Genomic DNA, 27187 nt, shown 5'->3' with positions numbered 1-27187 from the left:
GTGGGAGGGAGGGAGGGGTGAGAAGAAGGCAGGAGTCCTCTGCAAGGGAGAGAGAAGTCACTCTCCTTGAGCTGGATGTGGTGTGGATAACAGCACCCCACAGGACTCGATCCAGGCATCCGGAGAGCCCAGTGGACTCAGAGCTTGCTTTCTGTGAAGGTTGGGGCCAAAGTTAAGCAGGTCCCCTCCCAATATTCCAAGGTCTGGTTGCTGGGGCCAAAGGGAGATGTATGTATCTCCCCCCACTCCTTACTTGCTAGAACAGGCTGGTGTCAGGCAGACCCTGACCAAACCAGACTAGGATTCCAGCCCAGGGCTGGCCCTGCCCTGGTGAAGACCTATTTCCTGCCCTCCCTTTATTTGCAGGCCACTGAAACTGCTTTTACTTTGCAACTTTTTTTAAGGAACTGGTTTTATTTTAAGGTAAGTAATTACACAGGCGGAAAACAATGTATTGCTATTTTGCTACAAAACGTCTTGATGTAAAAACTTAAATAACACCATGTTTAACGTCAACCTAGGAGTGGCTTTCCCTTCCCACTGAAAGAATTTAACCACTGAAAACAGTCTAAGAGCAGTGCTGTCCAAGAGAACTTTCTTCAGTGATGGATGGGAATGTTTTATGTCTTTTAAAACAGAAATTCTTTAAGATTCAATAGAAGTTGCTTGGTAGCCGCAGCCACACGTGGTTAGCGGTGACTTGGGTAAGACATGGGTGTCTTAGAAGGGCAGCCATGTGGAGCCCAGAGAGGCCATCCTAGTTGGGAGGTGACCCCTGGAGTATCAGAGCCAAAAGGGACCTTATCACAATATTTGTTTACTGAACCAGGGACCAAGATGACATTTGCTGCAGAATTGGCCCTGGCCTCGGTTGGGGTCACAGAACCCCAGGGCTGCCAATCCCCCCGCCCCCGTCTCCCTCATTACGTAGCAGGTGCCTGTGAACTTCATATCCAAGGGCCACCAGCACAAACGTGCACAAAACCTCAATGTGTCACAGTTCTGGTAACTTATTTAGAGCAATAACCTAACCAGGGCGGTGGATGGGGCAGTGTGAGTCTAAGAAAATGTTCACAGTGAAAAAGACAGAAAGGACCCTAGTGGACAGAAAGCCTGCCCCTCAGATGTACAGCTTTTGCCCACACTGGGCGCGGTTGTGTGTGTCAAGTGTCTGGTTGTCTGCAAGTGGACCTCTCTTCCTCCTTAGCTTCCAGTTAATGGATCTTTTCTACTTTCCCATGCTGCCTATCTGACCACGTTTCAGAGTTCCTTCCATATTGGTGCATGTGGAGCTGCCTCTTTTTTGGGCCCACTTCATCTTTATCCATTGCACCAGGAGTGTCGCATTGATTCAAACAGTAGAAAACTCAAAATTTACATTCGGCCTGTGGTGAAAAGTTGAGTTCCCTCCCTCCTCAGGACCACTGTAGACAAGCCATGGCATTAGAAAATTTTTCCTTTTTTAAAAATGTTTTTTGTGCGTCCTCCCAGAGAGAGTCTGCTTATATAAGCATAAGCATAATTTCTAAATGTTCAGTTTCAATTTTTGGCTATGTAATCGCAGTACCAAATTTACAAGGGCACATAGAGTTAAAAATTCTCCCTCCCACCCTGCTTTTGAGTCCACCCCCAGTGAATGTTCCCAGTGTCTCCTGTGCATTTCCTTCTGATGCTGCACGAATATATTTTTCTTTTTTTATACAAGTGGTACATACTGTATGCTATGTTTTTTTTTTTCCTCACATGTCATAGAAATAGCTTCCTCACTTCTGTTTTTCTACACATTGATTCTGCCAGGCCTGCTCAGGTGGGTGTGAAGATCTAGTTCAATGTTTGATGGCCCCTACCTCTCCTCTATCATTGCTCCTGCTTCTAGGTTTGAATCTCAGCTCGATCACTTTCTAGCTGTGTGACCTTGAGCAAGTGACTTAACCTCTCTGTGCCTCTGTTTCTTCAAGTGTAAAATAGGCATAATAATAGTACTTCTAGGGTTGTAAGGATTTTCAGATATAGATATATAAGCACACAACGGGGCCTGGCACAGAACAAGCACTGTGTGTCAGTTATCTTTGTATCCCAATGTGAAAGTTTCTCAGCCCACAACTGGTAACTCTAAAGACTGAGGTGAGTCCAAGGTCTTCTGGGTCAGTGCTCTCGGCTCAGGTCCAGGAACCGAATCTCCAGGCAAGCCGCTGAGACCCACAGCTCCACCCCAGCCCTCTCCCAACTTGAGGAAACTGTACCTAAAGCAGGCTCACTCCCATGCTGTCCTGTCACCACCTGCTCACCCGACAGCAGCAGTGGAGCGTCAGGCTCTACGACTGAGCAGCCCCGGGTTTGATTCCCAGCTCTGCCACTCTGCAGCTGTGTGTTCTTGGGCAAGTGACTTCACTTCTCTGAGTCTCAGTGGCCTCCTTTAAAAACAGGGCTAGTGAAGGTACAGACTTCATAGAGGTGTGAAAACTGGGCAAGGTAGGGCATTGGGGAGGCAAAAGAACGTGGTATTAAGAACTTGGCTTCTGCAGCCTGACTGTGCTGAGTTCGAATTCTGCTCACTGCATTCCCCTGGACAAATAACAAACCTCTCAGAGCCTCAGTTTCCTCCCATGTGAGACAGGACTAATCATAGCCACTCCCAACGTTCTCACTCCCCCAGAGCCAGAACTCAAGACAGCTAACCCCTGAGAAGAACTTCACACAGGCCTGGCATGGAGCAAGTGGGCAATTAACACAAACACATATTTCTAAGGCAGTTGGGGTAAACCTGCCCCAGGTCTCCTTAAATATTAGTTATTCTCATTAGTTGTGAATCATTGAAGGACCCAGCATAGTGCCTGACACATAATAAGCATTGTCCATTCAGTAAATATTTATTGAATACCTACAGTGTGCCCAGTCCTGTTCTTGATGCTGGGGACACAGCAGTGAACAAAACTGGCAAAAACTCCTGCCTTTGCAGAGCTGACAGTCTAGTGAGTGGAGTGAGAAAGAAGAAAATTAAGAATAAATAAATAAATCATCTAACATGCTAGACTGTGATGAGAGTGATGGAGAGATATAAAACAAGTGGGTAGAGAGTGTTGGGTGCAGTTTTAAGTAACATGGTCAGTGAATGCCTCACGGGGAAGGTGACATTTGAACAAAGTGTTGAAGGAGGTAAGGGGAGAGCCATGTGAATACTGAGGGAAGGACCTTCCAGGCAGAAGGAACAGCCTGTGAAAAGGCCCTGAAGCAGGAGCGTGCCTGAGTTTAAGGAACAGCCAGGAGAGCAAGGGGTGAGTGGGAGGTGAAGGCAGGGCAGACGGTGCAGGGCCTGCTGGGCCACTGGAGAACTCTGGCTTTTCCTGAGTGAGGCAGGAGCTTGCAAAGGTTTTGGTTTTTGCTTTGTCTTAATTTTCCTTTGTTTAGGGGGTGGGTGGGGAAGGGGGGAGGCTGTCATTTGATTGTATAACTTCAAGTACCTGAGCTATATCATCAGTCTCTTGAAATTTCAACGCACCAACCTTCCATTTCCAAATAGCACAAAGCAAACAATAAGCATCTATTTTCTATTAAAATCTAGTCCCTAAAAGTACAGAAATTCACGCTCCCTCCCACGGACCTGAGAATGCTTTCACGGCCTGCTGATTCCATGCTTGGTGGCAGAGGGGGACGTGGTGGTGTCTGATTTCTTCTGAGTTCTCAAACTCTATGATTATTCAGTGAGACAACTTCCCTCTTTGTCATGAAGAGAGGAGCGACAGCCTTGGGAATACTCCAGAAGGTCCTCCTTCTGAGCAACCTGAGTTTCCTTGAGGTCACCAACCATGCCCTAATAATCTTTGCATCACTGGCACCCAGGGCTGCCCTTGGCCCAGAACTGACACTCTGAGCGTTTGTTGAATGAGTAATCGGGTGACAAAGTGGACCTGCAACACTTGCCATATCACTGCTCGTGTCACGGAGTATGCAGAGGAACACACCCAGCCCTGAGGTCCGCTGGTGGGTACCCCCAGCAAGGGGTCCCCCATACCCTACTGCTTCCAGTTCCCACCTGGAAGAAGTGGATATTCTGTCTGGCTCCAGGAAAGCCCCTATTTCCTACGATCCTGTTTCCACCTCAGGAATCATGTATTAGTCATTGGGCACAGTTCCTGAAGGCCAGCTCAACACTAGGCCCCAGGGGGCCCAGTGAGAGGCAAACAAAGCCATCAGGGAGGCGGGGAGAGGGGGGTGGCACGGGGGGGAACTCGTGGAGCTCACAGTCTTCCAGGAAACACAGACCTCTGTTTTAGTTTCCTGCAGCTGCTGTAACAAAGTACAACAAACTGGGTGGCCTGAAACAACAGGAATTTATTCTCTTGCAGTTCAGACAGCCAGGAGGCCAAAACTAAGATTTCAACAGGGTTGGTTCCTTCTGGAGGCCCCGAAGGAGAAGCTGTTCCATGCACCTCTCCTGGCTTCTGGTGGTTGCCAACAATCCTTGGCGTTCCTTGGATTGTGGCTAATCACTCCAATCCCTGCCTCTGTCTTCACGAGGCCATCTCCCCTTCCTGTGTCTGTGTCTTCTTTTCTGTCTCTTATAAGGACACGTTGGATTCAGGGCCCATTTAAATCCAGGATGATCTCACCTTGAGATCCTTAATTTAATTACTTCTGCAAGACCCTCATGCCAGATAAGGTCACATTCACAGGTTCAGGCACACGGGCGTATATCTTCTGGGGGTCCACCATTCAGCCTGTGATAGCAGGCAAAGTAAATACTTCCCATGACCGGAGAGCTTGAAGAGAGGAGGCATGGTGGGCCCCGGGTGCACAGGCCAAGGGATAGGAGCTTGTCAGGGTGCAGAGATGGGCCATTGGAGCTGCGGCCCTGTGGATGAGGCTCCTAGACAGACCAGGGGCATGGATCAAGCAAGGCTGAGCTCAGAAGCATGAGGCCCTTGAGGCCTGGTGTGGGCGAAACAGAGAGAGCAGGAGAGAGTAAAGTGGAGCGTGCCCAGGAATGAGACAGGCCCAGAGTCAGGGCCCTTCTGAGACTGGCCCCCATGCTTGAGGCAGAGGAGAAGCCAGTTGAAAGAGCTTGAGTCAGGAGGGACACGGCATGATTTGCTTTTGCCTGGAAGTTGGAGCTGACGTCTGGCTGGTTTGTCTCAATGGGGGCTCAACTTTCCTTGGGAAGATTATGCTGGGCATCAATGTGGCCCGGCCTGACTCCAGATGAAATAGTTCATCAAAGTATTTTAAAGGCACATGGCTTTTTTGTGGGGGTCATCAGCAGAGGAAGGGTGAGAACTGACCTAGGTACTCACAGGTGCCATCTGGGTGCTGTAGGGCTGGGTGGGGAGGGAGAATAGACCTGGGGATGATCCAGGGTGGAGCTGGGAGATCAGGGAGAAATTGGCTGTGGGAGATGATGGGGCTGGACCAGGTGGTGACCAAGGAGGCGGTAGGAAATGACTGGAGATGTATTTTGAAAGGAGATCTACCCATTGGCCCTCCAGAAAGCAGCAACTATTGTTGGGTTTTATGGTGACTTCCTGAAATCCAGCATCCAAAGGCAGCTGCTGGCACTGGGGCTGAGACTTGGGGCCACAGGACCTAGCCCAGTCAAGCCTACCTCCTCTGCTTCCCCTCAAGGCCCATCCCGCTGAGTCAGTCCAGTCCTGCCAAGCTAATAGGGGGAGTCAAACCACAGGCCACAAAGAGCCAGGCTCAAACTCTGAGATCACTCTGGCCGAGGCAATGTCTCTCAGCAATGTCCCTCCTGGGTCTAACCTGTCCTGCATATCTCGGGAGAAGGCCTCACATGCAACCTACACCTCCAGAGGGATGTCATAAGTGCTGGGGGAGGAGCTAAAGCATCACACCCATGAGTTGCTGTGCAACTTTGAACCCAGTGGCTCCCCTTCTTTGAGCCTCAGTCACCTGCTCTGTAAAATGGGGGAGATATCCAGTGGAATTACTCCTGAAAAGCAGCCGGCACGTGGCCTGGCACACAGTAAGGGATAATAAATGTATCTATTTCTATCATGTTTCTGTTATGAATACTGTGTTATTCACCACAACAGTTTAATAATAGCAGCTGATGTTCACTGAGCAATTACTATCTGCCCAGCACCATTGTAGGCATTTGACACAGAATAGTTCATTTATCCTAGTGTAATCATAATGACTTTAGGAAGGGGGTCCTGTTATGATCACCATTTTACAGAAGAGGCGACTGGGTATACAGGGGGAAGGGGCTCACCCTGGGTCCCACAGCTGGTGAGCAGTGCAGGTTATGGAGAAATATGACTGTATCCTACCCCACAACGTGAGACGAACTAGAGGTGGAAAAAAGACAAAGGAAAAGAAAAAACATAGAATGGGTTAAAAAAAAAAACTTTGTGATTTAAGCGTACAAAGGGCCTCCTTAATGAAATGTCGCAGGCACAAACCACAAAATGTATATGTTCTATTACAGTGAAATTTAAAATTTCTTTCCAACGGGACTTCCCTGGTGGTCCAGCGGCTAAGACTCCCCACTCCCAAAGCAGGGGGCCTGGGTTCGATCCCTGGTCAGGGAACTAGATCCCGCATGCTGCAGCTAAAAGATTCCCTCATGCCACTACTGAAGATCCCGCATGCCGTAACGAATGATCCCAGGTGCGGCAACGAAAATCCCACGTGCCACAACTAAGACTCAGCACAGCCAAATAAATGAATGAATATTTTTTTAAAAATTTCTTTCCAACGAAGGGTAACATGGACAAAGCTAATCGTCACATGATACAGTGGTAGACCACATCTGCAATGTCTAACACTGTATCCACCTCACATGGTTGTTAGGAGAGTTAAACTGTTTAGTAAATATAAAGTTCTTAGATCAGTGCCTGGCACATAGGAAGCTCTGCCTAAACATTATCTATCATTATTGAAACTGACAAGGGTTCAATAACCCAGTGCTACGTAATAGAACTATGCAAGCCCATACGTGACTTTAAATTTTCTAGTAGCCTCATTAACATAGTAAAAAGAAACAGGTAAATATAATTTTAATAATACTTTTTATTTAGCCCAGTATACCCAAATTATTGTCATCTTGACGTGATCGGTATAGAAACTAATTAACGAGATGCGTTATTTTACATCCTCTTTTCATTCTACTAAGTCTTAGAAATCCAGAATGTATTTTACGCTTACAGCACATCTCAATTGGTATTAACCATATTTCAAGTGCTCAGTAACCACATGTGGAGAGCGGAGTGTCACATTAGACAGATCATATTGGACAGTGCAGATCTAGACTCTGTGAGGAACACGTGCAAATCAACAAGAAAAAGACAGCAACCCAAAGTGCAAGATGGGCAAAGAGTATGAACAGGCAATTTACAGAAGAGGAGAACCTGAAGGCCATCATGCAAATAAGATGCTCAAAGCGATTAGAAATCCGAGAAATGTAAAATAAAGCAATGGTGATGTCACTTGACAGTGAGTCAGAGTGGCAAGAATTAGAAGTTGGGTAATGCCAATGGCTGGTGGAGATGTGGGGACATGGGACCCTCCTGCAAAGCCAGTGGATGTGATGGGGCTACCTAGTCCGGAAGGCCACATAGCAAAACTGAGTATGCCCAGAGACCCAGTATCTCTGCATCCAGTACTCTTCCCTAGGGAGATTCTCACCAGGTCCCTAAGGGGGCATGTCCAAGGCTGTTCATTGTGCTGTGGGGAGGTGGAGGCTGCCTGGTTTCCATCCTTGGGGGACAGAGGAGTAAGATGTGAGGGAGGCACCCCCTGAGACACCTAGCAGAAGTTAGAAGAAAAGAGATTCAAGAGATTAGCAATACAGATGGATCTTCAAAGCGAATGCAAAACAAACAAACAAGCAGTACAGTACTGAGTCGGTGAAAAAAGTAAAAAACCAAATATAATAGAACACCCATATAAAACAATGCACATTTTCAAGGCAAGACACAAGCAAGGGTGCCTATTAAACCTACTGAAGGGTTGCCGCTGGGGATGGGAGGGGAATAGGGGTATTTTTTTCAGGTATTTATTTTAAAAATTTCAAAGCTATAGAAAACTTACAAGAATAGTAAAATGAGAGACTTCCCTGGTGGTCCAGTGGGTAAGACTTTGAGCTCCCAATGCAGGGGGCCAGGGTTCGATCCCTGGTCAGGGAACTAGATCCCCACATGCACACCGCAACTAAGAAGTCCTCACATGGCAACTAAAGATTCCCACAGGCTGCAATGAAGATCCCACATGCTGCAACTAAGACCAGGTGCAACCAGAATAAATTAATTAATTTTAAAAAAAGAATGGTAAAATGAATACCCATATACCACTCTCCTGGATTCAGTGACAGTTGTTACTATTTTGCCATATCTGCTTTCTCTATCTTCCTATATGTTGATAGGAATGTATACCATCTTATAATATTGTATATAAAATGTTGTATATATATATAATTTTTTTCTGAAACATGTTGCAGGTGTCATGAATTTAACACTAAATAATTCAGTGAGTATGTCCTAAGAATAAGAACATTCTCTTGTCTAACCACAGACAACACTCACACTCAGGAAGTTTAACATGGATATGGTATTATCTATTGGGTTTGCCAAAAATTTCGTTCGGTTTTTTCCATAAGATGGCTCTAGAAGCACTTAGTTGTCTTCAACTTCATTCGAAACAATTTTTTCAGATTGTATTGTGACAGCTGTCATATCAGCGTGCATTAAAAAAAAACACATCAAAATTGGTGAATTTTTGTGTAGTAGCCGTTTTAATCTCGAAGATGGAAGGAAAAATAGCAACATTTTCGGCATATTACGCTTCGTTATTTCAAGAAAGGTAAAAACGCAACTGAAACGCAAAAAAAATGATTTGTGCTGTGTATGGAGAAGATGCTGTGGCTGATCGAATGTGTCAAAAGTGGTTTGCGAAGTTTTGTGCAAGAGATTTCTCGCTGGATGTTGCTCCACGGTTGGGTAGACCAGTTGAAGTTGACAGAGGTCAAATCGAGGCATTAATTGAGAGCAATCAACGTTATACCAGATAGCAGGCATACTCAAAATATTCAAATCAAGCATTGAAAATCATTTGCACCAGCTTGATGTTTGGGTTTCATGTAAGTTAAGCGAAAAAAACCTTTTTTTTTTTTTTTTTTTGGTACGCGGGCCTCTCACTGTTGTGGCCTCTCCCGTTGCGGAGCACAGGCTCCGGACGCGCAGGCTCAGCGGCCATGGCTCACGGGCCCAGCCGCCCCGCGGCATGTGGGCTTTTCCCGGACCGGGACACGGACCCGTGTCCCCTGCATCGGCAGGCGGACTCTCAACCACTGCGCCACCAGGGAAGCCCGAAAAAAACCTTCTCGACCTTATTTCTGCATGTGATTCTCTACTGAAAAGTAACAAAAACATTCCATTTTTTAAACAAATTGTGATGGGCGATGAAAAGTGGATACTGTACATTAACGTGGAACAGAAGAGATCCTGGGGCAAGCAAAGTGCACCACCACCAACCACACCAAAGGCCGGTCTTCATCCAAAGAAGGTGATGTTGTGTATATGGTGGGATTGGAAAGGAGTCCCCTATTATGAGCTCATTCCAGAAAACCAAATGATTAATTCCATCAAGTACCGCTCCCAAGTAGACCAACTGAAAGCAGCACTGGCCGAAAAGCGTCTGGAATTAGTCAACAGAAAACACATAATCTTCCATCAGAATAATGCAAGACTGCATGTCTCTTTGATGACCAGGCAAAAACTGTTACACCTTGGCTGGGAAGTTCTGATTCATCTGCTGTATTCACCAGACGTCGCACCTTCAGATTTCCATTTATTTTGGTCTTTACAAAATTCTCTTAATGAGAAAATTTCCATTCCCTTGAAGACTGTAAAAGGCACCTGGAACAGTTCTTTGCTCAAAAAGATAAAAAGTTTTGGGAAGATGGAATTATGAAGTTGCCTGAAAAATGGCAGAAGGGAGTGGAACAAAACTGTGAATACATAGTTCAACAAAGATCTTGGTGAAAATGAAAAATGTGTCTTTATTTTTAACTTAAAAGCCGAAGGAACTTTTTAGCCAACCCCATAATGTCCAGTTAACATTCAAATATCCTAGGTTATCCCTAGAATATGCTTCATTGCTGTTTTACCTTTTTTTTGAAATTTTTATCAAGGACCCAATCAAGGATCAAACATTGATTTTGGTTGTCTTCTCTCTCTCTCACTTTTTAAAAAAAATATTTATTTATTTGGCTGCATTGGGCCTTAGTTGCGGCACGTGGGATCTTCGGTGCAGCATGAAGGATCTTTCACTGCAGCACACAGGCTTCTCTCGCTAGTTGTGGCACGCGGGCTCTAGAGCACATGGGCTCAGTAGTTGTGGCGCTCAGGCTTAGGTGTCCCACAGCATGCGGGATCTTAATTCCCTGACCAGGGATCGAACCCACGTCCCCTGCATTGGAAGGCAGATTCTTAACCACTGGACCACCAGGGAAGTCCCTGTCTTCTCTCTTTTGTCTCCTTTGATCTAGAACTGTTTCCCAGTCATTCATTTGTTTAATTAATGGATTGATTTTTGCCTTTCATGACATAGATCTGTTTGAAGAGTCCAGACCATTTTGTTTTTGTTTGTGTTTTTGTTTTATAAAGAATGTCCCTGGGGCTTCCCTGGTGGCGCAGTGGTTGAGAGTCTGCCTGCCGATGCAGGGGACACGGGTCTGTGCCCCGGTCCGGGAAGATCCCACATGCCGCGGAGCGGCTGGGCCCGTGAGCCATGGTCGCTGAGCCTGTGCGTCCGGAGCCTGTGCTCCGCAACGGGAGAGGCCACAGCAGTGAGAGGCCCACATACCGCAAAAAAAAAAAAAAAAAAAAGAATGTCCCTCCATCAGGATGTGTCTGGGTTTTTCCCAGTTATTAGATTCAGGTTAAACACTTTGGGCAGGACCAAGTTCTTTGAAAGTGATGTCGTGCCCTTCTCAGTAACACATCACAGCAGGGAACACAGTGAGGACAGCCTGTTCCAGCAGTGGTGAAGTTTTTTGATCACTTGGTTGAGGTGGTGACTGCCAGCTTTCTCCGCTGTGCCTTTTCCAAGGTACCTTTTCGCCATTGAAATTAACCAGTAATCTGTGGGCTGGTTCTTTGAGACTGAATATCCACTTCCCCATTGACAAAGCACTGCCTGAATCATTCATCTGGTGGCTGCACAATGGTGCTTTTCTAACTCAAACTTTCCTTCTGTATGTATTAGTTGGCATTCCAGAACTCTCTCCCTCCATCCCCCAAAAGGGACAGAGGTAGCACTAAAATCTGAGCTCCTTACCAGCTGAGGCTTCCAGCCTCTTGAGCTATAGAATCAAGTAGGAAGGAGACGTCTGGTGTTGCTCTGTGCCCTTGGGCAACCCCTCCCCCCCTCCTCATCAGTCAACAGGTGGATTCAGGTGGATTCTGCTCAGAACTCTGCTGTCCCCATGTCCCATATACTGTCCTCTCCAGGTGTGTAGGAGGCAGCTCAGACGCCAGGCACAAGCAGGGCAGTGGACACAGTCCCACAGAGGGCACTGGCCTAGCCAGAGGCAACCGATCACTCAGTGTGGGTGGCAGAGGTCAGCAGAACAGGAAGAGAAAGACAATAGCTGTGCCTGTTGCCACAGCAGTTTCAGTATTTGCCAGCTGGGTGGGGCTGGCTGGGCAGCCCTCAGCAACTAAGCCCAGGGCCCACTCTCCCCTCTCACTTTGTCCCTCTGCAAGCCCTAGCGAGGCCTGGAAAACGCAGCAGCTCACCCAGGGAACTGCAAAGACCCAATCGTTCATTGAGGTTTGAACAGTTAGAGGTCTCCAAGAACTACAATTTCCAGAACACACAGCGAACTCCTGGTCCGGCCCCAGCTGTCTGAGTGGCTGGCTTGTTCCTAGAACAAGGCAATCTCACCTGTCCTAGGAACTGAGCCTCCCCGCCTGGGCAAGGTGCGTTTGGGTCTTTGTTTCTTGGACCTGCTCCTGCCGGAGAAATCCCAGTTTCAAGCCAAACCTGGAGATGGTGAGATTACCTAGTTCTTTCATTCACACATGTGTACTGAGACCCTGCTCTGTGCCAGTCTCGGAAGTGGGATGGGAGCAGGGAGGTTGTGGGGAGCAGGAACAGAGATGTAATAGGCTCATGAAAGTCAGCTCCCTGAGGGCAGAGGCTTGGGTTGGCTGGGCACCCTTTGTAATCTAGCACTTAGTATGTGCTCAATAAATATTCGCTGGTCAGCCAGCAAGCGAACGGGCTATCTTGCCCTTGTTTTCCGTTCCATTGCACCCGAAAGGTGCTTTGCTAGCTGCTTTGCTAGTTCCTACGATATTGTACTCTCCTAAAGTGTGCTGTATCGCTCTGTCCGACCTCCAAGCCTTTAAACGCCCTGTTCCCTGTACCAGGAACACATTCAGTCAGCTTATTCGTCGATGTGTCTGTAGAGATAGGACAGAGCCTGGCACGGAGCAGGGGCACATTAAATATTTGATGAGCGAATGAATGAATGAATGCCCTTGTCCATTGTCCATCCAGGACGCAGGGACACTCGGGACCCTCCCTATTCATCTCAGTCCCCCGCCCGCCCAGAATGAATGCATCTTTTTACCGCCCCGAGGACGGCCAGGCTGGGGCATGTGCAGGCCAGGCAGAGGACTGGATTGGGGGCTGCCCTTGGCCCCCTCCAGGGTCTCCTAAAGGGTCCGTTCTTCTGGACTTTGGGAGTTTGCATCCCCTCCCCGAAACTCAGCCTCGGTCAGCTGACTCCCACGACCAGCCTCCCGCCCTCTTACCACCCAGGGCACCCCACACGGACACCCAGCCAACAGCACGTGGTCAAGGGGCTCCAGCTTCCCATTGGCCGCTGGCCTCCTTCCTTCCCCGAGATTGGCCCGGCCCCAGCCGCAGCTCCCCCCTCCGCAGACTTGCGGTGGTACAGCCCGCCGCGGCTTAGGAGGGGCGGGAAGGTCCAACGCCCCGCGGCGCGGGGGAGGTGTCACGAAGAGCAGGGATCCCTCTGGAATGTTTCCTTCGGGTCCCCCGGGGCGGGGCGGCGCGGCTTGGAGCGGATTGGCCGCGAGCGCCGGGCGGCCGCTCCTGATTGACCGGACGCGAGCCCTGGCCCCGCCCCCCGGTCGTGGCTGAGGGAGAGGCCCCGGCCTGAGTTTGCGGAGGGCCGAACCCGGCGCTCACAGGGCGGTAGAGGCGGCGCCGCAGGTGAGTGTCACGCGCGGGCGGGGCGCATCGCGGCCGCTTGGGGGATCCCGGCGCGGACCCGCGGGATCGCGGACCGGCGGGGATCCGGCCGATTCTGCGGTATGGGGCCGGCCCCATGGACGCGGCTGGACGTCTAGGCTGAGTGGGGGGATGCCCGAGGCCCCTTCCCAGAGGGCCGCCTGCCTTCCCGCTGGGGGCAGGGGTAAACGCCTCCCGCCACCGGGATGGGGTCTCCAGCCGCACCTCAGCCCCCTGCACCTCTGGACAGTTCCCATCCCGGCGGGGACAGGCTCAGGATCGGTATTTCTGAGCCCTGCCCGGGCAACTCCCCGAAGCTGGCCCAGTCCCAATCCTCCAGGGCCTAGGGGGACCTTGGGAGGACCGAGGTTCCGAAGATAATAATGAAAAAATCACCCCGACTAGCATTTATTGAACACTTCCGTGTCAGGTATTTACCACATATTTATCATTGATTCTCAATACCTCATGGAAGGTGCTGTTACTTCTTTCAGAGCTGAAGCAGCAGACCCAGAGAGGTGGAGTGACTTGCCCAAGGTCCCACAGCGAGTAAGTGGCAGATCTGGGACTCAAACCCACGCCTCAGAGTCCAGAACTGGAGTCTCCACCACTATACGAGATGCCCGGTGGCTCCAAAGCTCAGGTGTTTCTGACCAGCTCCTTCCATTCCACTCCCTCCAGCCAGACACGCCATCTGGGGCACACCTGCTGGTCTTTGCTCTCACCAGCTGCTCAGACAGGAAGCTGTCCCCATGACCCTTGTGCTCTGAGCTGGAAAGGCAAGGCCAGAATACCTGGGTCCTGAGAAGAGAGTGACATCTGCGAGAGAGATAGGCAGGGGTCCAGGTTCTGTGCCTCTTGGGCCCCCCTGGTAAGCCTGGGCCCAGGACGGTAGGCGTTCTCCCTGGAAACACCCAGGAGCCGGTTTTTCAAGACTGATTCAGAGGCCCTCCTGCCCTCCTCTCTCAAGCAATACCCCGCTGAAAGAGGAGCCTGGGCGTGGTGTCCCCCCGCCAGCTTTTGTGAGCTCCCAGGAACCCCCTTCCCCACTTTTTGCTCCCCTCACTGCAACTCTGTATGGCTGTGAGCTTGTTGAGTTTCAGGCCCTTCCCAGGGAAGAGAGGGTGGGGATGCTGGGATTGTAGCCAACCTGCTCGATGCCCGGGGCTGAAACTCCTTTTCTCCGTACCTGTGTTCAGGTATGAGGGGAGACTGGGAATGTGGTGGGGAGGTGGCAGTTAGCAGGTCTACAGTGGGCATGTTCTGAGGATAGGGGAACTCAGAGAGTAGTCAGAATGAGGGCATAAGACACATTCATTCATTCTACACATATTTATTAAGCACCAACTATGTGTCAGGTACTGTTCTTGGCACAGAGGATACAATAGTGAACACAACAAAAATCCCTGCTCTTGGGAAGCTGCCATTCTAATGGGGGGGGGGGGAACAGGCAACAAACAAGTTAACAAGTAAATAAAGAAAATACTTGCAGAGGGTGATAAATGTTATGAATAGAATATGAAGGAGTGGCATGGTAGAATCTGTGGGCAAAGGGGGAATCTCAGAGGAGGGAACTTTGGAGCCGAGATCTGAATGACAGAAAGAAGCCAGCCTTGTAAAGATCAGGCAGGGGGCACAGCCAAGGCAAAGGCTCTGAGGATGGACCAATCTTGGCATGGTGTGCCTGGGGCAGGAGAGGACCCAAAGTGGTGATTCTGCAGGGGTCTGGGGGTTTCCTCCATCAGGTGGGAAACCGTTGTAAGATTTGAGGCTGGGGAGTGACGCTATCTGGTTTATGTTTTAAAATAGAGACATGAAGTTAAATAACAACCTAAGACTGGAAGACAAGAGCTCTGCCAGGGCAACATGTAATTAAGTTCATGGGACTGAGTAGTTTGGACCACAGGGCCGGTTCCAGCAGGCTGGGGCAAGCTGGGGAGGCTTCCTGGATGAGGGGGCCTTGAGTAGGCCTTGGCAGGCAGAGAGGACCGGGATGTTCCTGGGCAGGGCAAGGGAAGAAGCAATAATGGCAATAATAATAACAACTTCCTTAGATTGACGTCAGGCAAAGTGATAATTGAGTTACTTGCATAATCTCTTTGGATTCCCATAAGCACTCTGAGAGACAGGAATTCTGCCCGTTTTTCAGATGAGGAAACTGAGGCCCCATCAAGTGAAGTGACTGCCCCACAGCCACACAGCTGGTAAGTAACAGGGGTGAGAGTTGAACCCACACTACTGTGCTTCTTCTGGCCTGGAAAACAAATTTATTAATCACCCACTTTCCTCACCACCATTATTACCCTCTCCCAGGTGAGGACACGAAGCCAGCATGAACCAGGGCATCAAGTGTAGGCAGAGTAAGGATGTCGGGAATTGGTGATCAGGATGTAGGGACCCTGGGGAAAGGAGGGAGTTTGAATCTTGGCAACTGACTGAAAGATGATACAGATGGAAATAGTAGTAATTGTCACCAGCATTTATGGAACTCCTATTGTGTGCCAGGAACTGTTCCAAGCACATGTATGATTTCCTTGGAACTCAGAGAGGTTAAGACACTTGCCCAAAGTCACACAGGTAGTAAGTGGCAAATCCAGGTTTCAGATTTATGTTCTTAGCATTCTGCTAAGATGTATGGGGGGTGGTTGGAGGGGAACCAGAGGAGGTGCTGGTGTGGGGGAGTTTTTTTGGGTGTTTTTGATTTTGTTTTGGTAGCATCATTGAGTGTAGTAAAATAACTTGACAGAGCAGTACTGGTTTATTCATTCAGAATTATTTTATTTCTAGTATCTAGAACATATAGATTGCATTGCAGTTAAAAACAGATTCAGTCCCTGATCGGAGAACTAAGATTCCACAAGCCATGCAGCATGGCAAAAAAAAAAAAACCCCAAAAAACGCAGTTTTAAAAAATGGGTAAAGACTTAAACAGGCAGTTCACAGAAGGGCAAATCCAAATGGCTAATAAATGTATTAAAAGTCATTTAGCATCGTTGATTAGGAGGGGAGTGAAAAACAAAATGACAATATCTTCGTTGCTAAATGAAGCACTTATTCTGTCCAGAATTATGCTGGGAAGCAAGGGATGAGGGACTACAGAGGTAGGACTCGTACTTTTGCCAGGGAGACAAGACCCTACTGAGGGCAGATGCTACAGCCTGTGCTTCTGTGGCTCCCCAGAGCTGCAGAGAAGCTGGGCACAGAGACTGGTGGGCTGGTGAATATTAGGATCATTCGTTCATCCATTCCACAAATATTTATTAAGCAGCTGCTATATGCCAAGCACTGTTTTCTGCACTAAGAAGAGAGGAATGAATAAGACAGGCAGAGTTCCCTGCCCTTTCAGAAAACAGACAATGAACAAGCTAAATGAATGAAATATGATGTTTTCCACCTGAAAGAGGTGAGAGAGTGAGTTGTGTGGATACCAGAGGGCACAGCCAGTGCAAAGGCCCTGAGGCTGAACTTCGCCTAGTGTGTTGAAGGAACAGGGAGGAGACCCATGTGGCTGGAGGGAATGAGCTGGGGGAAAGTGGGAGGAGATGAGGGCATGCAGGTAATGTGGGCAGATCATTTGGGGCCTGTGGGCCAAGGGGAGGACATTGACTTTTACTCCAGGTGAGGTAGGAGCCCTGGGAGGGGTTGGAGGAGAGGACAGATGTGATATGAGTTATGTTTTACAGTATCACTCTGGCTGCTGGATTGACAAGAGACTGTTGGGGGCAAGGGTGGAAGCTGGGAGACACAGAGAAGGCAACTGCACTGATCTAGGTGAGTGCTGATGGGGCTGGATCAGTGATATTAGAGGAGGTGTTGGAGAACAGATGAATGAATGAATGAATGAATGAGGAGAGGAGGTGTTGGAGAACAGATGAATGAATGAATGAATGAGGATGGTGCAGCCCTGGGGCTCATCTGAATCCAGGACGGCCCCCTGGAAGAGGAGCAGAAAGTCCCCTTTACACAGAAAAAGATAATTTGGCATAATTTGATCCTCATCACAACCAGGCGGATGGAACGTCCCCATTTGCAGACCAGGCATCTGAGGCCCAGAGAGATTGAGTCACTTATGGGACAGCGTCACAGTGACGAACTTGGGCTTGGGAATCAGACCTGAGGGTGCAGCCAGCTTCTGTGACTTTGGACATGTGTCTTAAAAATTAAATCTGGACTCTTTCCCAGCCTGCGAGGCCCACCCCCCACCCCGAGTCACCTCTTTTACCTGCCGTCTTCGTGTTCTCCCATTGCTCACTTCACTCCAATCAACCACACTGGTCTCCAGCTGATCTGTGAGTCTGCTCAGAACCCCCCCTGACTGCCACCTCACTCAGACCAAAAGCCCAAGTTCTCCCTCTGGCCTACAGGGCCCTGCACAGTCTGCCTGTTACTTCTCTGCCCTCACCTTTTCCTGTTGTCCCCCTTACTCTGATCCAACCACATCTGCTTCCTTGCTGTTCCTCAAACATGCCAAGCACATCCATCCCCACCTCAGGGCCTTTGCACTGGCTGTTCTCTCTGCCCGAATGTTCTTGCCTCATATCCTCCTATGGATATTTCTTCCTTCTTCCTGTCTTTCAAGTCTCAGATTCATCCTCACCTTCTCAGGGAGGCCCTCCCTGACCTTGTCTGTAGAACTTGTCTTGTTTTATTGTCTTCATAGCATTAATTGATTAATTAATTTATTTTTGGCTGTGTTGGGTCTTCGTTGCTGCGTGTGGGCTTTCTCTAGTTGTGGCGAGCAGGGCCTACTCTTCGTTACAGTGTGCAGGATTCTCATTGTGGGCTCCAGTAGTTATAGCTCACGGGCTCTAGAGCACAGGCTCAGTAGCTGTGACTCACGGGCTTAGCTGCTCCGCGGGATGTGGGATCTTCCCAGCCCAGGGCTCGAATCCACGTCCCCTGCATTGGCAGGCAGATTCTTAACCAATGTGCCACCAGGGAAGTCTGAATTATAATTAATTAAAAATTTTTTTTTTTTTTTTTTGGCTGTGCCATGCAGCTTGCAGGATCTTAGTTCCCCAACCAGGGATTAAACCCAGGCCCGGCAGTGAAAGGGCTGAGTCCTAACCACTGGACTGCTAGGGAATTCCCTAATTAAAGCTTTTTAAAACATACACACACGTGTATGTATCTCCTTAAACACATACGCATATTATATATATACACATACGTATGTATGTGTATTTGTAAACTCTCAGGATTTATCCATATAGGGTTGTTTTCTTCGTCCATTAACCATTCATCAGAGGCTCCTTATTTACTCCGGGTAAGGAAATGTGGAACCTTGCTTGTCTTATTGAAGGCAATATCCATATTGGTGCATGGAATATAGTAAGTGCCCAAAACATTCGTTAGAAGGGAGGGAGGGAGAAAGAAAGAAAGAAAGAGAGTAGAGGGAGAGGAAAGAGAAAAGTGTGTCAGTCAGGACAGGTTTTGCTGCAATAACAAACATCTCCAAAATCTTAGTGGCCAAACTCAACAAAGGTTTATTTTTTGTTCCTGCTACATGTCCATTGCAGCTCAGCGGGGGGTTCCATTCATTGTCATCACTCAGAGCCTGGCCTGATGGGGCCACCACCACATCAAATGAGGCTGGTCACCCTACCAGGAGAAAGGGACTTCTGGAGGCTCTTGCTCCAGTAATTAAATGCTTCAGCCTAGAAATGTCATGTGTCACTTCCTCTCACAACTCACTGGCCAGTACTGGTCACATGCCTGTCCAGTCACAAGGAGGCCAGTAAGTGCCATCTGCCTACATGCTTTGAAGGGGGGAGTCAGAAATTTTTAGCACACAGCATTAATGACTGTGACCAGTAGAACCAAAAAGAGAAAATGTAGGCTGTGAGTTTCCATTTTCGCATCTGTTAAATGGGCATAATCACATATTACGGTATATCACATAATCACATCGTGGGGGTGATAATATGGTCCCCATGATGTGGTGTGAGGGTTAAGATACAGAGCAGTTAGCGTCGGGTTATGATAGATATTAGCTGATATTATTACTTCTGTGCAAATGCTGAGACCGGATTTTTTTTTTTTTTTTTTTTTTTTTGCGGTACGCGGGCCTCTCACCGTTGTGGCCTCTCCCGTTGCGGAGCACAGGCTCCGGACGCGCAGACTCAGCGGCCATGGCTCACGGGCCCAGCCGCTCCGCGGCATGTGGGATCTTCCCGGACCGGGGCACGAACCCGTGTCCCCTGCATCGGCAGGCGGACTCTCAACCACTGCGCCACCAGGGAAGACCCCGGATTTTTTTTTTTTTTTTAAGTGAAACAAGTAAAGTGTTTATTAGGAGGAAAAAGAGTACGTGTAAATAGGTACACACGGGCGGACTCAGAGAGAGTCGTGCCTTCGTGGTAGTTTGAATCGCTTATATGGGGCATGTCTTCTGGGTTTCCTTTGGCCAATCATCTTGCTTTGCCTGGCTCTGAGCTGGGACCGGATTTCGAACTGAGGCCAGTCTGTTCTCTAAATATTTCATTGGACCTGTAGGGGCGAGGCGGCCCGAGGCCACTGCCCAGGCCCTGAGCCCCTTTTCCTGTCCTGCAGATCTCCTGGGCGTGCCCTCTCTTCTCGCTGCTCATGCCGCTGGGACTGGGGCGGCGGAAAAAGGCACCGCCTCTGGTGGAAAATGAGGAGGCAGAGCCAGGCCGTGGTGGGCTGGGTGTGGGGGAGCCGGGGCCCCTGGGCGGAGGTGGCGCAGGGGCCCCCCAAATGGGCTTGCCCCCCCCTCCCCCTGCCCTGCGGCCCCGCCTTGTGTTCCACACCCAGCTGGCCCATGGCAGCCCCACTGGCCGCATCGAGGGCTTCACCAACGTCAAGGAGCTGTACGGCAAGATTGCTGAGGCCTTCCGGCTGCCAGCTGCTGAGGTACCCACTAGGGAGCCGGGCACCAGGGTCCCTGATGGTGAGCTAGAGAGAAGCCTGAGCGTGCATCCTGTTTGTGAGCTGTGGCTCAGGTGGTGAAGCTGCAGATACTGAGGCCTTACCCCAGTGAATTATGGGGAACTGGAGGCCAGGGCTGGATGCTGAATTTCATCAGGCATTGGGAGGCCTGTACCCCATTGGTTTGTGGCGAACTGGAGGCCACAGGCGGAGGCGGCATTCCCATCAGGCATTGAGAGGCCTGTGCCGCAGGGGATTGTGGGGGCGGGTGGCCACAGCTGGATGCTGAGTTCCTATCAGGCATTAGGAGACCTGCAGCCCAATGTATTGTGGGGAACTGGAGATCAGGACTGGATGCTGAATCCCCATCAGGCACTGGGAGGCCTCTGCTCCAGTGGATTGTGAGAATGGAGGGCCAGGGCTGGATGCTACATTCCCATCATACATTGAGAGGTTTGCAGTCCAGCGGATTGTGGGGACTGGAGGTCAGGTGCAACATTCACTTCTCCATGATTCACTGGGAGGTCCCACCCCAAGGACTTTGGGTGCCAAAGGATGGGAAGCAAGGAAGGTGACAGTGGGACTGAGCAGGAAGTAGATGCAGGGGTCTCAGTAGGCAGGATGGGTATCTGTGCCCCTTCATTCATTCCACAAGCATTTTCTGAGCACCCACTGTGTGCCAGGCTCTGTACCCTGGAAACAGCAGGGAGTTTTTGCTAGAACAGAAACCCAGCCCTAGTGGGGCCCTGCCCTGGCTCTGGGGTGGTCAGACACTGTGATGGGGACCCCCAGGCCTTTCCCAACTCTCCTCGCTTCCCCCTCAGGTGGCGATTAGCAAAGGGCACAGGAAGGAGGCGAGGGTTGAATATCTCCCACCCCTGTAGGTGATGTTCTGCACCCTCAACACCCACAAAGTGGACATGGACAAGCTCCTGGGGGGCCAGATCGGGCTGGAGGACTTCATCTTCGCCCACGTCAAGGGGCAGCGCAAGGAAGTGGAGGTGTTCAAGTCGGAGGAAGCGTTGGGGCTCACCATCACAGACAACGGGGCTGGCTATGCCTTCATCAAGGTGCCTGGGAGTGGGGCACCCAGAGTCCTGAGGGTAAGGCCTACCCATAGGACCCAACAGCAGAGCCACAAGGGCTGACAGCTCCTTTCCCCACAGCGCATTAAGGAGGGCAGCGTGATTGACCACATCCAGCTCATCAGCGTGGGTGACATGATCGAGGCCATCAACGGACAGAGCCTGCTGGGCTGCCGGCACTACGAGGTGGCCCGGCTGCTCAAGGAGCTGCCCCGGGGCCGCACCTTCACGCTGAAGCTCACAGAGCCCCGAAAGGCCTTTGGTGAGGAGCTGCCTCCTGCAGCCTGGATGGGTCCCTTCACTTGGGCCCTGGTTGCAGTGCCAAGGGCCACCAGCAGGTGGTGCTCAAGCCCAGTGGGTCACAGTGGAAAGGGGGTGGGGGCAGCTCCACCCTGCCCTGGGGAGGGGCTGCTGGCTCTCCGCCCAGCCTGGGAGGAGGATGGAGGCAAGGAGGAAGCTGCCCACACACCCAGCTTCCAGGAGCCATTAGCCCAGCCAAGCGCCCCCAACCCTGGCCAGTTCCCCACCCCGCAAGAAGCCAGGCTTGGCTGCCCAGTGCCAGCACCCCCGCTTTTTTGTCTGGCTTCATTAACTCTCAGGAATGGGCCCAAGGCCCCTGGGGTGGTGGTGGGGGACTCTGACACACTTCCCCAGGCAGATACGGCTGGTCTGTGGCCCAGCAGCTATACCCCCTTGGCCTTGGGGAAAGCAGCTGGGGACCCAGGACCCACCCCGTTCCTGTCCCTCAGGCCCTGGGAACAGAAGTGGCCCCCTCCAGTCTCCCCTCCAGCCTTTTCCATTCCTAGCCCCTGGCTGCACCTCCTATACTTGTGCCAAGCCTGAGTCAGGAGTCATGCCCTCCTGGGGTCACCTCAGCCTCCAATTCCCCCAAAGCCTACAGAAGCTTGGAGAAGGTGGAGGATTGTCTGAGGCCGGGATGCCTGGGTTCCTGCCCAGAACATGCTGGAATTGGGCTTCTCCAGCCCTCACCCCTTCCCTGTCTCCCACAGACATGATCAGTGTGCGTTCAGGGGGTGGCCGCCCAGGCTCCGGTCTCCAGCTGGGCACTGGCCGAGGGACCCTCCGGCTCCGATCCCGGGGTCCTGCCACAGTAGAGGATCTGGTGAGTTGTTCCAGCTGGGCCCCAGCCCCCCTTCCCTGTGAAATTCATAGGCGGCCGCATCACCTCTTAGTTGAGGGGCTCTGGGCACTGGATGCAAACCCACCTCTGCCACCTCCCAGCTCTGGGACCTTTCTTGGGCAAGTGGACCTCAGTTTCCTAATCTGTAAAATGGGGGTAGTGATACTGACACTTTCACGGTTGTCACGAGGATGAACTGTGTGTTTCTATACCGAAAGTGGTAAAAATTGTACAAGGCACTTAGTAAGTACAATTACAATTATATTCACATTATTATGATGTTGTTGTCCCTCTTCCCGCCCCCCAGCCTTCAGCCTTTGAGGAGAAGGCCATTGAGAAGGTGGATGACCTGCTGGAGAGTTACATGGGCATCAGGGACACAGAGCTGGGTGAGTGGGCGGCGCCTGGGTCTGGGGATGGGTGGAGTTTAGGGGAAGGAGCTTCTAGGTCCTGTGGGGCTGGGTCCACCCTGAGCACCTCTGTCATCTGTGCCTCCATTCTGCCGCACCCCCCACCCCCGCCCCCGCAGCGGCCACCATGGTAGAGCTTGGAAAGGACAAAAGGAACCCGGACGAGCTGGCTGAGGCCCTGGATGAACGGCTTGGTGACTTCGCCTTCCCGGATGAGTTTGTCTTTGACGTCTGGGGAGCCATTGGGGATGCCAAGGTTGGCCGCTACTAGGCCTCCCGCTGGACCTTGAGATGACTTGGGCCAGGCCTGGTGGGAGCCTCTGTGGTGGAGACACCATGGGCTGGACCCCAGCGTCCAGCTCGGGCCCAGCTCAGTAGCCCGAAGATGATGCGGAGCGGAAGTGGGGTTTTTACGCCCTCCCTCTCCTGCCCCCCTGTGTTTCCCTCAGCTCAGCCCCGGACAGAAGGGGCAGGAGGGATGATGGTGGTGGGCTTTCATATCTGAATTTGCCGTCTGGAAGATAAAGAATCTGCTGTTGGACCTGTGTGACGGCTTCGGGATGGGAGAGGAGGGTGGGCCGGGATTGGGAAAGAATGCAGCAGCTGAAATCCATCCTCTTTGGGCTCCAAATTGAATTAGGAGCTGGCCCCAGCCGCCCGCCCCCTCCCACCCGTTCCGCCTGAGGAAGCTCTTGGCTGCAAGCCACCAGGCTTCCAGGCAAGGCTGGAGCTTCTCGGCCTGCTGAGGGTGCAAATCTTGCTTTCTCTCGAACAAGGCTCTTGCCACTCCTGGCCTGATGCGAACGGTAGGCAGGAGGCTGTGGGTCCTTGCCTGCTCCAACCCAGTGCCCTGGAGAGCCCCAGGGCCTTGGAGAGCCCCAGGGCCTTGGAGAGCCCCAGGGCCAGGAGGCATGGACAAAGAAAGATGGGGTGGGCTTAAGATGGAGTCTCAGGCCTGCCCCGCTGTGTGTTGATGGAGAGGAACCCCACCCCGAGGCTGGGGGGGGAGTCACGATGCACCCCGACCTCAGCTGACTCTGGACATGTGGGGTCCGCCAGCGCCAGTGGAGCGCCATACTTTGTGCCGGATGTGCTTGTTTTGACAACCCGCTTCATCCTTAAGGATTAAGGCAGGGATCAGGGAAGGGCGGGGGTGGGGGGGGTGGCGTCCTGGCCAGACCTGGAGGGAAGGGCAAGGATTGAAGTGGGGGGAAGCAGGCCAGAGGTCCCCGCAGGAATGTTTGGGGGCAAGTTGAGAGGGGAGGTCTAAGCCCGCCCGCTCCCCATTTCCAACATGCAGGCAGTGGGCCGTGGGAGGGGGCAGTGGGGAGGACCACCTGGACGGGGGCTGGGACGGGTTACTCTGGGCATCGCTGGGCACCTGTGGGCACTTTGTGTGTCTGTGCTAATATACAGTTCTGGTTGTGAAGGGGTGAGGCTGTGTGAGTCTGGGTGTTGAGGAGGTAGGACTGTGTCTCTCAGAGTGTTGGTGGTTTGTGACTGTGTTGAGGGAATGGGGTGTGATGACTGTCTTCGCGTTCCAGGGTGTTTGTGGATGTCACTGGCAGGGCTTCTGTGTGGGGTGTGGCCGTGTGACAGCATGTGTGCCTCTGGGTGTTGCTGTTGCTAGGGTCGGGGGGTGACCGGCTAGATCTCGGGGTGTCCAGGGGGTGCCACTCCTTGTGTCTTGGGTGTATGTGGTGTGTACCTGTGGGGCCTGTCTTGGACTGTTAGGGGGCATCTCTGGGTGATGTTGGGGTGTGGCTGGGGGCTGTGTCAGTGGTAACAGTTGTATGCACCGCTCAAGGTGCTGCGTGAGACTACATTTGCCAGCACTAAGGGCTGTGATGGTCTCTCTCACAGGGGGCTCTATTTCAGGGTGTTAGCATCAGTAACTGTGGGCCCACCTCTGGTGCTAGAGGTGAGACCGTCTCAGTGTGACAATGGCTGACCCCAAGGCTCGTGGCTGCTGCTGAGCTGGGAACAGGCCATGACGGTGGGGGGGTCTCAGGGTGTTAAGGGATATGATTGTGTATCTTCGAGCGTGTGACCGTGTGTGTGCCGCTCAGGGATGCGATCCTACTTCTCAGGGCAGGAGGTGAGGATGCAGCTGAGTGCCCACAGGTGTGGCTGTCTCTGGCTTGGGACGTGTGTGTGCTCATCACATCCTAAAGCAGGATCTAGGAGACAGTCCACTGGTCACCGATCTTCCCGGTTCCCCTGCCCCCCCTTCAGCCTCCTCCCTCTTCCCTCCCAGAGTTTGACTCGCTGCAGAACTTGCCTAGGCTTTAAGCCCCTGTGTAAATAATGGGCGGATCTCCTGGTCAGGCTGGGCATGACCCAAGCTGGTCCACCCAGGGCACTGCCCACCGCCACCCACCCAACATGCATGAAGGTTCTGGCAGGGCAAGGGGGTGCTGCTGTCCCCACGCAGGGCTAGCCCTCCAACCTTGCGGCCCCGGTGGGGGTAGTAGCACCACTAAGCCGCCCCAGACTGCCCTGGGCGACACTCACGTTTTCCACTGTTTAGATTTTATCCGCTTTATTAATGAGGTAGGCGAGAGGCCCACGCCTGGGAGGGAATGGGGCTGCTCCCGCCCCACCAGTGGGAGCGGGTCACGGGGGCCAGGCCAACTTCCCAGAGCCCCCCCTTACTCAGGGGAGCTGGGGCCTGGGGAGCGGCCCATGACCATTGCCAGGAGTACAAAAAGGGGGTGTCTGTCACCCCAGGTCCCCTGAAGGCGTGCGCTGGGTGGAACGGCCCCTGGAGGCTGAAGCGGGCAGCGGGAGGAGGCTGGGAGCCAGGAGCCACCCGGGGAGGGAGGGAGGGAGGGAGGGAGGGAGCGGCCTGTCGGAGAGCTCGGGCGCAGCAGGCTAGGGCGCAGCAGGGCAGCCGGTGCAGTGGAGCAGCAGGGACCAAGCGGCAGGCGATGGGGACCCTGCGTCCCAGGCAGCTCCGGGTAAGAAGGCTGGGGCACGAGGATCTCCAGTGGGGGAGGAAGGCGTGAAAGGAATGGGTCCATGGCTCCCCCAGCCTGTCCTTCCCGTGTTCCTTGACTCTCAGCCCATCTCTCTGTCCCTGTTGATCTTACTGTCTGTCTAGCCTCCCTTCCCATATGACCTAGCAGGCAGTTCTGACCTCTCAGCCCTCACCAGGGGCTATCAAGGAATGGGTGGTGACGGGTTAGCCTTGAGGCCTCTGGGGCAGGGACATGAAGCTGGCAGGAGCGGAACTGTGGGCATCCAGGGTGAGGCAGCAGTGGGCAGAGGTAGGTCCTGGGTGAGAGACAGCGATGGGGCTCAGAGATGGGAGTGTGGGGGGACAAGGATGGGGCTCTGGGGACAGGGACAGGGCTGTGTGGACAGAGATGTGGCCAAGGGGACAGAGATGGGTTTATGGGAACAGGGATGTGGCCATGGGGAAAGAGACAGTGTGGTGGGGAGAGATGTGCCCAAGGTGGCAGAGGTGGGGTTGTGAGCATCTAGGATGGGACTGGAGTAAAGGTGACATAGTGATGGTCAAAGATGGGGCAGTGGGGTCAGATGGTGCCCTGGGATTAGAAATGGGTCAGTGGGGGGCTTCCCTGGTGGCGCAGTGGTTGGGAGTCCGCCTGCCGATGCAGGGGACACGGGTTCGTGCCCCGGTCCAGGAGGATCCCGTGTGCCGCGGAGCGGCTGGGCGCGTGAGCCATGGCCTCTGGGCCTGCGTGTCCGGAGCCTGTGCTCCGCAACGTAAAAAAAAAAAAAAAAAAAAAAAAAACAGAAAGAAAGAAATGGGGTCAGTGGGTATCAGATGGGGCCGGGGGCCAGGAATTGGCTGTCAAAATGGGAGGTGGGTGTCAGAAGTGGGTGGGTAAAGCCCAGAGGTGGGGTCAGAGACAGGTGAGGCTGAAGCCAGGTGACCCTGGTGGACAGGGCAATGAGGGAAGACAGGCCTGGAGCAAGAGATGGGCTGGTAAGAGGAAGAGGACAAATGGATCAGGAATGGGGCAGCCAGAGTCATTTGGAGTTGCCACGGACAGAGGGTCCATAGAAGAACTCCATGGAGGGTGAGATGGGTCCTGATGATCTGAGATGGGACCACCAGCTGGTCCCAGGCCAATGGTGGAACCTCACCTTCCCCTCCTCTCCTCTCCCCAGCCCCACCCCCGGCACCTGACATGATCCCTTGCGGGCCCCTCAACCTGAGCCTGGCGGGTGAGGCGACCACGTGTACAGCACCTGGGGCCTCCAACGCCTCCGGCGGACCGCTGTCGGACCTGGCGGGCGCGTCGCCCGCGCTGCCCATCTTCTCCATGACGCTGGGCGCCGTGTCCAACGTGCTGGCGCTGGCACTGCTGGCGCAGGTCGCGGGCCGTCTGCGGCGCCGCCGCTCGGCAGCCACCTTCCTGCTGTTCGTCGCCAGCCTGCTGGCCACCGACCTGGTGGGCCACGTGATCCCG

General features: G+C 52.2%; 2 protein-coding genes across 8 annotated transcripts in view; both read left to right on the top strand.

Moving 5' to 3' along the window:
* The first annotated feature begins 12971 nt into the window (after positions 1-12971).
* Positions 12972-23152, top strand: GIPC1 (GIPC PDZ domain containing family member 1). 6 transcript variants are annotated; one of them, XM_024767247.1, is made up of 10 exons: positions 12973-13203; positions 13716-13770; positions 15371-15425; positions 16905-16992; positions 19774-20094; positions 20994-21179; positions 21276-21456; positions 22205-22317; positions 22643-22724; positions 22865-23152. In XM_024767247.1, the coding sequence occupies exons 5-10, from the start codon at positions 19807-19809 to the stop codon at positions 23014-23016; spliced, it is 1002 nt and encodes a 333-aa protein (XP_024623015.1). In that variant the 5' UTR covers positions 12973-13203; positions 13716-13770; positions 15371-15425; positions 16905-16992; positions 19774-19806; the 3' UTR covers positions 23017-23152. The 6 variants fall into 6 exon arrangements, with proteins under 6 accessions (XP_024623020.1, XP_024623021.1, XP_024623015.1 ...); XM_024767249.1 differs by having other exon boundaries at positions 13716-13864; XM_024767252.1 differs by lacking the exon at positions 16905-16992 and having other exon boundaries at positions 12972-13203.
* A 2483-nt stretch (positions 23153-25635) lies between these two features.
* PTGER1 (prostaglandin E receptor 1) overlaps positions 25636-27187 on the top strand; it is a 3154-nt gene continuing 1602 nt past the window's right edge. Inside the window, exons 1-2 of one of the 2 annotated variants that reach the window (XM_024767322.1) lie at positions 25636-25705; positions 26886-27187. The exon at positions 26886-27187 is cut by the window's right edge and continues 645 nt beyond it. In XM_024767322.1, the coding sequence (XP_024623090.1) occupies positions 26906-27187 (282 nt within the window). In that variant the 5' untranslated portion in view covers positions 25636-25705; positions 26886-26905. The other variant, XM_024767321.1, reaches the window with a different exon arrangement.

This window comes from Neophocaena asiaeorientalis, unplaced genomic scaffold (genome assembly GCF_003031525.2).
Source record: "Neophocaena asiaeorientalis asiaeorientalis breed wild unplaced genomic scaffold, Neophocaena_asiaeorientalis_V1.1 scaffold87, whole genome shotgun sequence".
Classification (NCBI taxonomy): Eukaryota; Metazoa; Chordata; class Mammalia; order Artiodactyla; family Phocoenidae; genus Neophocaena; species Neophocaena asiaeorientalis.
Note: the sequence above shows the minus strand (reverse complement) of the source record. Positions and strands in the feature narration are given on the sequence as shown.

Coding starts and splice junctions, on each gene's coding strand:
- GIPC1 (XM_024767252.1), top strand. CDS start 19,807: ATGCCGCTGGGACTGGGGCGGCGGAAAAAGGCACCGCCTCTGGTGGAA. Junction 20,095..20,993: donor TCCGGCTGCCAGCTGCTGAG/GTACCCACTAGG, acceptor CCACCCCTGTAG/GTGATGTTCTGCACCCTCAA. Junction 22,318..22,642: donor CTGCCACAGTAGAGGATCTG/GTGAGTTGTTCC, acceptor CCCGCCCCCCAG/CCTTCAGCCTTTGAGGAGAA.